Below are 14259 nucleotides of genomic sequence, written 5' to 3'. Positions count from 1 at the left end.
AAATTAGTACAAGTAACAATAACGCCCCAACGTTTAGAAGCATATTGGGTCCGAATCCTAAATACTAGAAGAAGATTCAATTTTGTTTCTTTTTTACTTGAAATAAATTCTTGAGAAAAATTTCCCATGGACTTCTTATCATTAGGTTAACTCTTGTGATATATTACGACTGCGAAAACAAGTACTACGTATAAAGATTGGATGAGTGAGCAGTATATTGATAGAGAACCAAAATTATGTCCTAATTAGATTTATGCAACACAGATAACCTAAAGTTTTTACAGCTGAAGGTGAATCAGTATTTTGTCCTCCAACAGTAATCTTATATGATAAAAGTACACCTCCCTCCAAAAAAAGAAAAGAAAGGGCAATTCTCAGAGGCTTGCATGAACCCCTGACTCGAAGGGTAGTACTATGTGCGGGGCAAACTGACCAATTCTACATATCTACACCTTTACAAGACATGTACAGAGCTGAAACAGCATCACTTTCCCCATATAACCATAATACGCTCCCACGAAAAAATTCTAACGTGCAGCTGACTATATATCGGTCATATAGCCATTAGGATTGCCTGAATCTTCGAAGTGAAGCTGCAGAGAATGAAATTTGCTTAGCCTTTTATTAGTAAATACCATTAGGATTTAGAAAGGATGTTAAAATTCTATGCACCTGTGCTTGTGTATGAGCTAATTTCATCCTTCGATATTCTTGCTGTGCCTGCTTTGAACGGAACATAGATTGTACACGGACTACAGCTTTTTCAACACGCTCCTCAGCTTGTTTCCTGCTAGCTCGATAGAAGTCTTCCTCTGTGTCACTATCTCGCCTCTGATCATCAACAGGCTCCTCAATTTCAACCTTAACACCACGGAGACCTTTCCTCCTCAGTCGCCATCTCAGTATTGCTTTCTCAAGAATCCCAACAGACCATATAAATTTTCGGTATTGGCGGCGCACTTGGAAGCCCCTATATGCAGCCTGAATTAAGGACAAGATCAGAGCTATCTCATTTGAACAATAATATGATAATAAATCAGAGCAATTATGCATATAAGGTGTGCTACAGACTCAGACACTGGCAGTGAGGATCAGACACATTGACTGATGATCAGAAAGTTCCCTGCTATAAAGTATCTCAGAATATTGAGGGAAATCAACAAGATATAAGGATCTCACTATCACATGTACTGCATCACATCAAATAATTGAAGCATATGAAAACCTTCAAGAAGGATGGTCTTGGATCCTACTCAACATATATAAGGTCAAAGGTATTCCTAAATTTTATGTACAAAAAAAATACAAGTGATGACACAACCACGGAGGAGCAGCTAATACTTTAATCAGTATGACAGCATGAGCATCAAAATCTAGCATTTACCTGAATTTTGATAGCTTTTCGTCGCATATTGAGAAATTCTCTACGAAATTTCCATGTCCGGAATCTATGTTGTATGCGAGCAGCAGCAGCCATCTGCTTCCGTAACTCATAGTTTCTGAAAGCATGCTGTATCTTCATTGCTGCAACAATATATTGTGCTTCAGTCTCTGGGTTTAAGAATTCAACAGTTTTCGTCTTTTGCTTGAGTGCATTCTCCCTAAAAGCAACTTGTATGCGTGCAGCAGCATCAGCTGCTGTACGATAAGCTGCCAAGGTATCCTTCAGATAGAGATCCTCTTCAGTTATGTTGCTGGGATTCGCAGTCTCATAAGTGTGGGTTTCAAGAGAGCCACCAACATTTCCTGCAACCTTCATATCTTCAAATTGCTGAATCAAAGCCTTTTCAGAAAGATAAGCAGCTAAGCCCTCAAAACCCTGCTTAAATGCAACATCAGCAGCTGTGCACCCACCAGGGTTATCAGAAGTTGGATCAGTAACCAAGTTTGGCTTTGCTCCAGCAGAGAGAAGGACAGCAACCATATTCTCCCTGTAAAGCAAATCTTGGAGCCAATCATCAAAAATGAACAGCCATACTTCAAAATCATTGAATGAGTTGTCTTGTTAATTTATACTTCCTCCATTTTTTAATTATTGCACCACTTCCCTTTTCAGAAAATTTCACAAATATTGCTCAATAAGTATTATACTACAATGCAAGTACATCATAACACTGCATAGTTATCCTAAGACCAGGCAAATTTATTTATACATACTACAGTTTGATTTAGGTTGCATACTTACATTAACCTTCAGAAGGGATCCATAGTCTTTGATCTATAATAAACTTGAGGTTAACAAATATTTATGCAAAATAGAGAAAAAAAAGCCTGAACAAAGATTTTAAAATGTGCTATCCTAAAGACCAGGAAAATCAGTTACTCTTATTTAAATAACTGTTCTATTCACATGGTAGTAACTTAAATGAAATGTCCAAGGAAATTTAAGGGTAGTAAATCTTGATTTGTGAGACTTTTCTGTGCTTCATTCAATTTCATTACCACAAGCCCAAATGTTTGCTGATGGAGAGCCAATACTTAGACACTCTCCAGAGATAAATGATAAAAATACAAACAAACTTCATATTCACCTTAAGTTATTACCTAGTACTAACAAGCCATAATAATGTATGATTGGATGCAATAAGCTGATGAACAATCAATACATAGTCAGCAATGCAATAAAGATGGTTTGACTTTGACATACCTCCCGTAATATGCAGCCCAATGAAGAGCAGTCCATCCAAACTTATCCCTGAAGTCCAATGATAGGCCGCTGTAGGAAAATAAATAAATTGCCCATGTATAACCAAGGATAGCACACAAATGCAGAACTCCTTGACCTTCATCATCACGTTCAGAGATTTTACTGCCATCAACTACTCTTTCCAACAACCACTCCTTAAGCCTGCTCTTAATAGAGAGTTCAAACAAATTGTCTTTAGCTCGTTCCAATGTGATCTTACCACTTTGTATTAGTTTTGCAAAATAAGCCCAGCTATCAGCAACATTTGAGTATTTGAGAGCAAAATTTTTCCCTTCTTTTAAAGCACTCTGTGACACTTTGCTAGATAGAATGTCAAGGCTCCTTGATGTGGTAAAAAGCAAAAATGCAAGTCTCATCTGTATCTGGAACATATCCCACTGAGAATTATCCTCTCTAACAGCTTGATTAGTAATTGCTGGAGGACGGAACTCAAAAGTAAGCACTTGACTTATGGGTGTGCTACAGTCAATGCTCAAGTAAAAGTTCACGGATCCAGGACTCTGGGGCGAAACCATACAGCGAAACACTCCAACTTGAATAATTTCAGCAGGAACACATGTGTCACCACACACACAATATACAATTGACTTTGCTAAGTGTCGGTATTCTTGGTGAAAGAATCCAACAACTAATATCTGCAACAATAAATAAATAGATGAATAAATAAATGAAGGTTCACAAATGACCAAATTAGGAAACAGTAACATGTTAAATTAAAGAATTGATGATTTCATGTTGAACTACACAATTGCAAGTCCTGATAATTCATCCTATTTCTCGTGCCACTTAGATAGTCCCAATCTGTTTATCAGCAGAACCCAAGTAACCTTTATAACAGCCTTTATAAGAGAGGCCATCTAAATTGCTAACAACTACTCCCATCCCTTAATAATTGCCATTTCCTTCGCTACTCCCATGAGTCCCATTTGACCAAAAACGTGCTGTATTTTTTTTTGGTAGATCACTCTTAACTTTCTCTAAAATTGGAACCTTCTATTTTGAGATTATGGGACAAAATGCATCTAAACAGAAATCCTAGCTCTTTGTCAGCGATTTAGAAACTCAGACCTAGATATTACAGCCCCAGGTTCTCAATCAAAATTCAAATTTTATCTAATTTCTCTTGCGTTCAAGCATATGCTTCTCAATTTTGTACTTTGCAGTTCTATTCTCTATGCAATAACTTCTTGAAATTATGCTTCAATTGCCACATATCCTAGTACCGTTCCAAATTACAATGAACAAGATTTAGTTGATGGAATTTAGAAGGGTGAAAAAAAAAATGAAGTCTTCAGTTTTGAAATGGTAGGAAACTTCAATTTTTCTCACCTTTTCTCTTCGGCCTACGTAATGCTTAGAAAAAGGGATATCACACTTTCTCACAACTTTACCCCTTAATTAAAGAAATAAAAAGATAAAAGGTACCCACATGCTTAGCAAAAACAGAACTCTCAATGGGTTAATCATTAAAAGGACTGAGAGAATAATAAACAAGTTCTAAATGGAAAAAAAATCTTAAGGTTAACAAAGAGCAGTGAGGACAGTAATAGTTCACTGTTCAATATTGATTCACCAAAGCAGCTAGATGTGTGTGCTGTGCATCCATGGAGAGTTCTCCAACAAATAGCAAAGACAGTATCAACAGTAGATCTTCGTCCAAACAAATAGCAAAGAGACAATATCAACATTAGATCTTTATCAAAGGATATATAAACCTCCAGAGTCGCATTTTAATTGGGAAATTTGTTTGCATTTACCTCAAATTTGGTGCCTATGCACTCCACAGTCCATATGATAGCTTTAAAAAAGTAATGTTGTGCTCACAGATATTATGTTCGTGTTATATAAAATCATGCCAAGCCAAACAATCAAATTCCTTTACATGCAGTATTTTGTGTCTAGAGTTGCTTTATTTAGATGGAATAAATGTATGCATTGTGATATGGACTATATGGTCAACTGTAGAACTAGGATGCATGCATGCATATTTTGACTATGTAAACCTCAAGCATTTCATAATTCTCACACTATTCTGAACCAGATAACTGGTTTGCAAAGACAAACAATTCAGCATCAACACACTACACTAAATGTTACAGCTCTCAGCTATGAGTTCATAGTCTTCCTTCGTAATTTATCACATGAAACTAAATCTAACATTCGGGCCCCATATAGTGATCAGATCAAGTGCAGTTCAAAAGTGAAATTAGGTCAAAAATTTCTTATCCTCAAGCTTATAGATTTTAAGTCCTAAAAATAAGTTTCACCGAGCATATTCATTTCAGAATTAGACTAAACAGACACAGACGCATGGGAAAAAAGATAGTCTCTTATAATTTAAGAATCTAACTAAAAATTAGGCAGCTAAATTTTTTAAAACATTAACGCTAGACAGCTCTGCCTTTAACCACATGTAGTATGACAATATTTGTTGGATAAGAATAGCTTGGGGAGCAAGGCGGTGAAATTGTTAGAGGTGAGGATGGGAAGGAAATTAATAAATGCTTATACATTGAGGAGATCGTTGAGAGGAAACAAAGCGGAAAATTATTGAGAAGTTCACATTTTTTTTTAGTTTGTAATTGGGAATGTCTAACTGGTCCTAAGACAGGGACTGTAAACCCTATTTGATGATTTTATCTCACCAAATTACAATCAATTTTCCCCAAATTTTCTTCTTCTTACTTCTACAAATCCAAATTAGTGACTGCCCATTTAACACAAAATGACCTGATAAATGAAATGGCCGTTATGCCATGAGTAACATAGTTACACTTGCAAGTTAATACTAACCTTTGCTCCTTCAGTTGAAAATGTCCATGTTGGTGAGATATCAGTTATACAGAAGATCTGTGCTGGGACAGGTCCTTCATGATTTACTGCTCCTGAAGACACAAGAGATCCATGACTAGTTGCTCCAGAAGATTCAAATGAAGGATCATCCACTGACTCAGGCGAGTCGACTATAATTTCATTCATCCACCTTCCAAAGCTGTCTTGACTTTGCAAACCATCTTTTGCCATTTTGTTTGATAAATTCCCTGCACCTACAGTCCCCATATCATAGATTTTTCCTTCCACCTTTGGATCTTTTTGGACCCCCATCAAGGAAAGATACATGTCACCCACATTACTGAATTGTGCAGGACTTGTCCCTGCAACAGGGTTCATAGAATTTCCAGAAGTCAGCATATCAAGATGAGGGTTTCCAGTGGACAAAATGCTACCCTGCAAATGCAAAAGAAATCAAGTTATCCCTGAAAGCTTAAATCAAATAACTACAATCAACTGCATTCAATAAATCTTATATTTATACCTATAATTTCTTTAGAGTAACAATTAGAACACACTTGCATCTTACCGTCAGTAGATCTAATTGATTAATGTAATAATGTAATCGTATTAATCCTAGCAGTATTAACTAAGAGCTCCTACAGGCTTCCTACTTTTATTTTAAAGGTATGATATCAAGGAAAGGAGTAAGGACAGCCTTTACTGAGATGAGGTGATGGAACATGAAACTAGTAGCATCTATTGTGAACGAACTACTTTTATGGTTGAGAATTGAGAGGCATAGAAGCTGTTAGATAACAAATAATACAGGAAAGAGGAACTTTTTATTCTCATAAACTTAGCCTCAGATCACCTACTTACATTATTTTCTGATGTAAATGCGGCAGGTTGGTTGTCTTGATGAAGGTATGGAGTCTGTTCTGCTTGAAAAGTTGCAAAATAAAGGAAATGAGAAAGAAATTTGATGCAGTCTATTGGCACTGTTATGTGAAGAGCATCATAGTTACCTTTAGTGGTTAAAGTTGCTTCGGTGGGATCACTCAGCAATAAAAGCTCATCCCAATCAAGTGTGTTGATTTCATGCAGTCTCATTTCATGATGGTTCACATTGATACCATCACCAAGATCTGATTGACATTCCACAGAGAAAGTTAGAAGCCCACAATACTTCAAGAGGAGAAAGAAGGGGCCAGGGGGTTAGGCAACATCTGATATATAATTTTACATTTTCAAACAACTACCTGTGCATGCTTTCATGGCTGGGTAATTTACTTGATCAACCATGCAGTCATTTCCCCTTGACATAAGTGGAGAAGCCGAATAGTCAGATAAGTCCGAACGGAAACTTGAATTTGTAGGTGTGATTGGAGAAACCTGTAACTGATTATAAAAAAAATTACAAAATTTATACAAAAATAAAATAAAATAAAATATAGAATATAAAACACCACAGCTTCAAAGTAAGGCTTTTGAATTCAGAACAACAACAAAATCCCAGTGGAGATCACAGAAAGCACTTCCGTTTATAATACTACCTCTGATTTTTTTTTGTTGCAACTTTGGGGTATTATTTGAGAGAAATAAAATATTCCAAAGTTGCAACTAAGAAAAATCAGAGGTAGTAAAAAAAATACAAATAAGCCTGAACCCTTATATCCACACCCCCCATCAGGCACTTGAGCAGTGGTCTAATTGAAACCCAAAATTTGACCTTACCTAAAAAAAGATTGATTATCTACAAGAGGAAAAAAAAAATCAATATCTTAAAAAATGTAGTGCCCAAGTGGATGCCCAAAACCAAAAGACGGCATATCTATAAGATTACGCAAACTAGTAGCAACTAGCAAGACATACATGTACATATCCACTCAGACTTAGGTTCTTGTGTGACCCTCTCCTTGAATCCGCACCACAAAATACACCATCATTGTGGTGTTAATCGGTTAAGAGCCAACACTAAAACATGCAATAAAGAAAAAGATGAAAAACTGCATATAAAACTGAGACAGAATACTTAGAAGAGGACAATCGTAAAACTGACAAAAACCTTGTAAAACTGACAATATATTTAAAAGCTGACACTCAAATTTAAAAAGCTGGCTTTGGAGTTTTGATAATGAAAAATTGATACTCCCTCCGTTTTTTTTTTTAAGCTACACTTGCTATTTTCGTCCCTTTTTTAAAAAAAGCTGCACTTCTTCTTTTGGAAATCTCTTACAACTTAATAATATATCTTTACCCACTAATGTCCTCACTCTTTCTTACTTTATCATTTCTCACTTCTCCAATGGTCTCCACTCCTTCTCACACCACTTTACTTTTCAATAAAATAATAATTTTATCTACCCATTAACATCTTATTTTATTAAACCCCTAAAAACTCCGTGCAATCTCAACTCTAGCTTTTTTTAGAAAAAAATGGAAGGAGTAATTCACATAGAACACTTGCAATTTGAAAAGCAGGACTCATAAACAGAGAAATTACTTGAAAATGACATTCAATCTCAAAAACTGGCATTGTGAGAAATGATACTTGAAAAATTGATGTAAAAATTAAAAAATAAAATAAAATAATAAATGACACTTGTGAGACAGACATAGAATACTTGAAAATTGACACTTCAATCTTAAAAACTTACATTGAAGGCTCACAGGAATGTCACCCTATATAAAAAGTACAATGTATACTCAAATCATAAACTCACCCTGTATAAGTTGCCACATTGGCCAGGCGAGATTGAGTAAACTGCCAATATGTTTCATAGTTTTGTCTTCCAGGAGTGTTAATAGAATTGAGGCAGAAGAATTAAATTTGGGTAAGTTTGATGGATGATGAAAATGTTGGTGCAATTAAGACACCAACAACGGTGTTTACAGTTCCAGCTTTAGAGTAGCTACTCTATTTTAAACTAATCAAAATTAAACAAGTAAATTAACACTCTCATTATTTTCATCATACGTTCTTTCCCTAAACCCCTCTGTATATAGTTTAACTCCCTCTTTATGTAGCTTGAGCTACCTCTTATCTAACAATTAATTATGCATTGCCTAAACTACCCTTCCCCTTAGGCTAGTTTCTTACTCTGTGTCATTCACAACAATGTTAGGGTTTGTCACTGTTATATATGCAATTGTTAATCACTATTTGTGTATGCATTTACAATATGATGCTAAAATGCAGGATTTTGTTTCTTTCCATGCAAAGAAACGGGGAAAGGTCAAAATGTTTTCGAAACAGAAATAGCACAATGTACTGGTCAATTGAGGTTGTTGCAATGAAAACCCAGTTTGCAATTATAAAGAATCACAAAAGGCAGCAAAAATTACTGACTAAACTCATTTCTTAGAATATGAAAGAGGAATTGCCAACAATTCATCCTAAATATAGAAACCCGTCTTCTCCAACCACCATCCACATTTTTTCAAAACTAGCTCTCTAGCATTAGATTAGCCTCTTATACCCTCAATTCTATTCCCAACTCTTCTAGAAATCAAGTCAGGATACCCTTGAGCCTTTACGGAAAGCTAAATTCCAGAAAAAGTACAGATCTATTCTCAAGTCATTGATTAATAAGCCAAGAAGCTAACCTCTTGAGTTTCACGGTAATGAACAAGCACTATATGTTCCAAAGACCTGGAACAACAATGAAAATAGCAATCAATCCTATCTGAAGATATTTAGACACAAGAAAACAAAAGGTGTATGCTAGTTTGATTACTACAAAATTTCAATTTGTGAACCAATAAACTGAATGGTTTCAAACATACATACTTATCAAGCAACCAGTAACACCTGCGGACAAAGTTTGGGTTATCTTCACCATGAGCATAGTACACATGTATTTTTTCTTCAGTACCGACCTGGAAAAAGGAGGGAAATGTGAGGAAAGAAGACATCAAATGGAAAATTCAGCAAAACAAAACAGATTTAAATCTGTATGGAACAATGAAAAACAAAGCACTGAGAATTAACCCACAAATTGACATGGCTACGTAATTTTCTTACAATTAAGCATTAAATTACAGCCACAAAACTCTTTTTTACGTTTATAGTTGAACATCAGACAAAAAATTATCTCCAACATCAGAAGATAGCTAGATTGTAAATTTGGGGGGGGGGGGGGGGGGAGCAAAAGCTCCAGATTCCTGAAGCAAGAGGAAGCTGGAAACATAATAAATAGTGGGCACAGTCACATTAAGAGAAGGGCAAACCCGTCAACTGATATGCAAATGAATGTTAACACACACCAAAAAGATTTTGACAACCACTACTACATTTTCAAACTTTGAACACTAATTTGTTAAGAAAGTATCATCAAAGTAAGCTGAGATAAAATCCATGCACAGAAGAGTACTGAAGTTCAAAAAATTCCAGGAGAATGAAGCTTGAACCATGACAAAGGGAAGGGGAATATCAATAGATAATTTCAGGACTTTATTCAAGACTATAATTCCAATAGTTAAAGTTCTCAGTTTCTCACTTTGAGGTGCTCATGAGCTTCTTTAACAGTTTTTCCATCTTTTTTCTTCTTCCAATTGTGACCATCTTTCCGGAAATTCCGTAGCTTTTTACGATCAAATAACACAATCGTGCCCCCTGTGAAAATTGTTCAAAATGATAAATTTAAGAATACATTCAATGAGGTAAAACCGTAAAAATAAGATAAACATAGGGTTGTATACAATCTACATAGACAGTTGCAACACCATATAATTACAAATTTACAATATAATCACGATAAAGTCAACAAAACTGTAATACACAACATTATAATTTCTCAGACATGCGGCAGCTATTAATATCATTAACAGCAACTATATTAACTGCTAACAATATATATTCAAGCTAATGTAACCAGCTTACCAGCCTATCATAGGCGGGCATCTGTAAACTGGTGTAAAGTGGCACATAAGCCAATTTCCAAACAAGTACCAAAATTGGCTCAAGCCACAAATGTTTAATAGTTGCTAATTGAATCTCAATCACTTTTCGCAGGTCCAGAATCAGACTCCGTTCACATAAAAAACTTACTAGAGAAGATAGTTACCTCTTGGTAAGTTCACTGGTTTGACATGGATGGTAAAATAAGCATAGTTAAACAGTATAGCATGGATCTCATTGGGACGGAGCCACCTGCTCTTGGCTTCCTTCATTATGTTTGGGATGTCCAAATCTGTCAACAAAAAAAAAGATGAGACGAACTTCAAAACCTTATACCAGAAAAAGTACTTCAAAGATCATAATTATTAATTACTGCCATGGGCCCACTACAAATCTACAATTGAAGGGGAGAGATAAGCTTTGAGAAAACATTGCCTGAACAAAATCACAAAAATTACAAGAGAAGAACGACTAATCAAAAAGCAGCAGCAGATACCTATACAAACTAATTAAATAACCAAAAGCATTTGTTCATGCCCATGAATCAGAATATGGGTCCATCACATCAAGCATATCTAACAGTAAATCATATGTTTTGTCCTTTGAACGAGCCTCAGGACTAAAATTCTGTTACTTCACCTATGCAATCACATTAAACCTTTTCTGCTGGGTTCTTCCATACTTGACATAAGTGCAAAGAGTCAACTTTGTGCATGACATTCAAACATGCATGGTACAATAGCTATAGACTATAGACTACCATCACAGTAGACCAAAGATAAGATAGCAAAAATTTATAGAGCCGTTTATTGTGTGGGTGGCATGGACCTCCAACCACAAGTTTAATTTTTGATAAAGTTCCTGCAAATATTGTAGTATCACATATAGTAACCTATAAAACTCAATACATTTCAATAGCAGGAGTGCAGTCAGTATTCTTACAAAGATAACTAAATTTAAAATGTCTAGATACAAGTTAGGAATACATCTACACCCTTCAAGCTCAATGGGTTTTGGGTAAGGAGATGATTTGTGAGTAAAAACGTTTCATCAGACATCCAGATTCCAACAAAAAGCCCAAGTAAAAGATAAGTTGGTTCAGACCTTCAAAACAAAGAGTGTGAAAACCATATCCAATGAATCCTTAAGGAAGCATTCGATTCACTGGATTTTTACTTATCAGAACTTAAGTTTTCTTACTTGAACTTATCTCAACCTATCAGGGTAACCTTTATCTTACCTATTCCTGAAATTAGGCCCTAAATCAGTTGTAATCAATGGCACTGGCTGAAAAGACAAGCAGACGCTCTATTGGTAGTAACAACTGATTAACACTACAAATGCAAGTTGATCACCTACTAATCATCCCTACCTCTAGGAAGAAAGCTATAACTACCATGCTTGTTTGTAACTATTCTTCCATAAGTCGACACTCAGCACTTAAAAGACACAAGCATCATTGCATTGACCATTCAACCAACATCCAGGCAACCCCACCCCCCCACTCCCTACCCCCGGGATTCAAATTTATACAATTATGATACTGGCCTCAATCTACACATCTACTTAAGCCGAATTCCCAACTCTACATAACTCAAACCAATCCGAACTTGGGCCGAGTTTCACATTCTACATCAAGTGATCAAGTACAGCAAATTCAAAGGTAAAAATAACACTACAGTCTCCTTGCAAAACACCAGTAGCAAAAAAAACTACAATATTCCGAAACCAGCCCAATATAATCTTCAGCAATATACGCAAATACAGTAAATGATCACACCAAAATTAATTATATATTCAAATCAATTTAACCTTATAATTAAAATAAATAAATAAAGAAAAAAACAAACAGAAAGAAAGAAAGAGGGAAAATAACAGAAATCAAAACTTTCAAAAATTTATAGCAATATAATAAAACAAAAAATTATAAAATTAAATAAAAAAAATGACATCATCTTGAAAGCAGCAAAGAAATCGATCAAAAAATTAATCTATTACAGTACCTTCCATGGTGCGAAACCCATGAATATCAAATCCCGCAAGTCCGCCATTAAAACCGCTCTCCATGATGATAATTGAGCCTTATCAGCTTATACCCAGATGATAATTTGCAGAATCATTAACACCCAACTGAAAACAATTGCCAATTTCAGCAGAAATAATCAAATAATTTGTACAATAAAAAAGCATATATTATATAATTGAAGAATTAAATAAGAAGGCCAATCAAACGCAATTAAAAAAAGATGAAAAATATAATTGCTCTACTAAAAAAGATTAGGACAAAGAAATTCGTACTTGATTTTGATTTGTTACCAGCAATTAGAAAATTCAAGACAGCAATAAGAAATAATAAGGATTTTACAGGGGTTTTTTTAGACAGGTTGATTTTAAAGGGTTTATAACGCCAAGTCTCAACAATGCTGACCAAAAATAGGGATTGTGCTCTTAAATGAACTGGGTCATTGACTCATTTAGTCATTTCTTACCTCTTTCCGTTTTTATGTTATGAGTTTTGGAAATAATAAATATGTACGCGTACATTGTCATGGCTTATTCGAGTAATTGATGCCTAGAGCTTTTATATACACAATGTAACAAATCAGACATAAAATTTTAAATAAAAACATAAATGTCACATTCAACTCAAATATATATAGGATAATAGGAATGATCGATTAATAGTTAATACATTATACTATAAAAGAATATTCAGAATTAATGTTAATAAAATTATTCAATATTACAACACAAATCATCAAGAAATAGTTCAAAGTAATAAAATTCATGTGTGTTAAGATAAGTATAATTAAAATGAGCTATGAGCCTATGATGGCATGACGCTGATCTTTGTAGGATTTCTAGCATGAGAGATAGAGATAAGAGAAATAAAAGGATGAGACAAAGATGATATAATGGATATAAAAATAATAATAAAAAAAAACTTTTTTTAAAAAAGCTCAAATTCATTGTGGACTGAAATAAGATTTTAATAATTGACAATTTTTTAAAATACCCTTATTAATTCTCTTTTTACCCTTTTCTTTATCCCTTCTTCTTGTACCACATCTTATTTATGTAACCCGGAGTATCGCAATTCTTAAGATAATGTCATAATGGAATATATTTTACTGTTTTATCCGTATATCGATCTCTCCTCTAGTCCTATACTCCTATATTCTTCTTTAAACATAATTTTGAAGCCTAGAACTTTGGGCATAATTTTTAAACCCATGAAATTAAACTTATGCATGGAAATTAGTTCGAACTACGTACCTTTCTTGGTCGGAAACAGTCATTTATATGCCTTATGGCTGAAGCTGAACCAAGCCCATGATCAACCTATATTATTATAGGGGGACAAAGATCAATTATATACTAAAGTTGCTGCTACATTTGTTCGTCTCCACTCTCCACTCTCCACCAAAGCACCACCCCTAAAAGCATCTTTCTTTTTGTAAAGTCATGTTTTGCCTCCCAAATGATTATTTGTGTTTGCCTATACAAGCTTAGTACTCCGTATGCAAATTGAGACGAGTTTTAGGTATGCTACCCGAAGCATTAATTATGAGTTTTTTTTTTATCAACCCCTAAAATCTTAATCGACTAATTTTACAGCATGCAAACGAGACAATTTTCATCATTGCACCTCATGGATAGAATGGGTTAAAATTCACTTCAAAAGGGCTAATAATTTATTTAAAATTAAAATCATTTTTTAAATAAATTAAATTGTAAAAATAAAATAAAGTAAAGGGCCAACCAATCAAACAGCAAAATATGTCACACTTAACATGTTAAATAGGTTACCTACAGTTAAAGCCTATGTAAGATAAATATCTCAAAGTTGGTATGAGTATTAATTTATAATTTGAAT

At 34.7% G+C, this 14259-nt stretch overlaps 1 protein-coding gene across 2 annotated transcripts; it reads right to left on the bottom strand.

Moving 5' to 3' along the window:
- Positions 1-217: 217 nt before the first annotated feature.
- On the bottom strand, positions 218-12834 carry LOC145631434 (calmodulin-binding transcription activator 5-like). 2 transcript variants are annotated; one of them, XM_081683503.1, is made up of 14 exons: positions 12681-12834; positions 12386-12512; positions 10549-10674; positions 9982-10097; positions 9273-9361; positions 9089-9134; positions 6742-6880; positions 6508-6627; positions 6362-6420; positions 5501-5935; positions 2648-3342; positions 1385-1931; positions 673-981; positions 218-593 (listed from the first exon to the last, which is right to left on the bottom strand). In XM_081683503.1, exons 2-14 carry the CDS (start codon positions 12447-12449, stop codon positions 543-545), a joined length of 2796 nt encoding a protein of 931 aa, XP_081539629.1. In that variant the 5' UTR covers positions 12450-12512; positions 12681-12834; the 3' UTR covers positions 218-542. The 2 variants fall into 2 exon arrangements, with proteins under 2 accessions (XP_081539629.1, XP_081539630.1); XM_081683504.1 differs by having other exon boundaries at positions 6742-6874.
- Between the last annotated feature and the right edge of the window lie 1425 nt (positions 12835-14259).

This window comes from Chenopodium album, chromosome 5 (assembly GCF_948465745.1).
Source record: "Chenopodium album chromosome 5, dcCheAlbu1.1, whole genome shotgun sequence".
NCBI classification, from domain to species: Eukaryota; Viridiplantae; Streptophyta; class Magnoliopsida; order Caryophyllales; family Amaranthaceae; genus Chenopodium; species Chenopodium album.
The sequence above is the reverse complement of the archived record's forward strand: the minus strand, read 5'-3'. Positions and strand labels throughout refer to the sequence as shown.

Bases quoted from the DNA above. Each gene is read 5' to 3' on its own strand.
- LOC145631434 (XM_081683503.1), bottom strand. From the start codon at position 12,449: ATGGAGAGCGGTTTTAATGGCGGACTTGCGGGATTTGATATTCATGGG. The intron at 6,881-9,088 runs GTTAGCTTCTTG...TTTTATAATCAG, and splicing joins ATTACCGTGAAACTCAAGAG to TTACAGGTTTCTCCAATCAC. The intron at 982-1,384 runs GTAAATGCTAGA...TCCTTAATTCAG, and splicing joins GAAAAGCTATCAAAATTCAG to GCTGCATATAGGGGCTTCCA.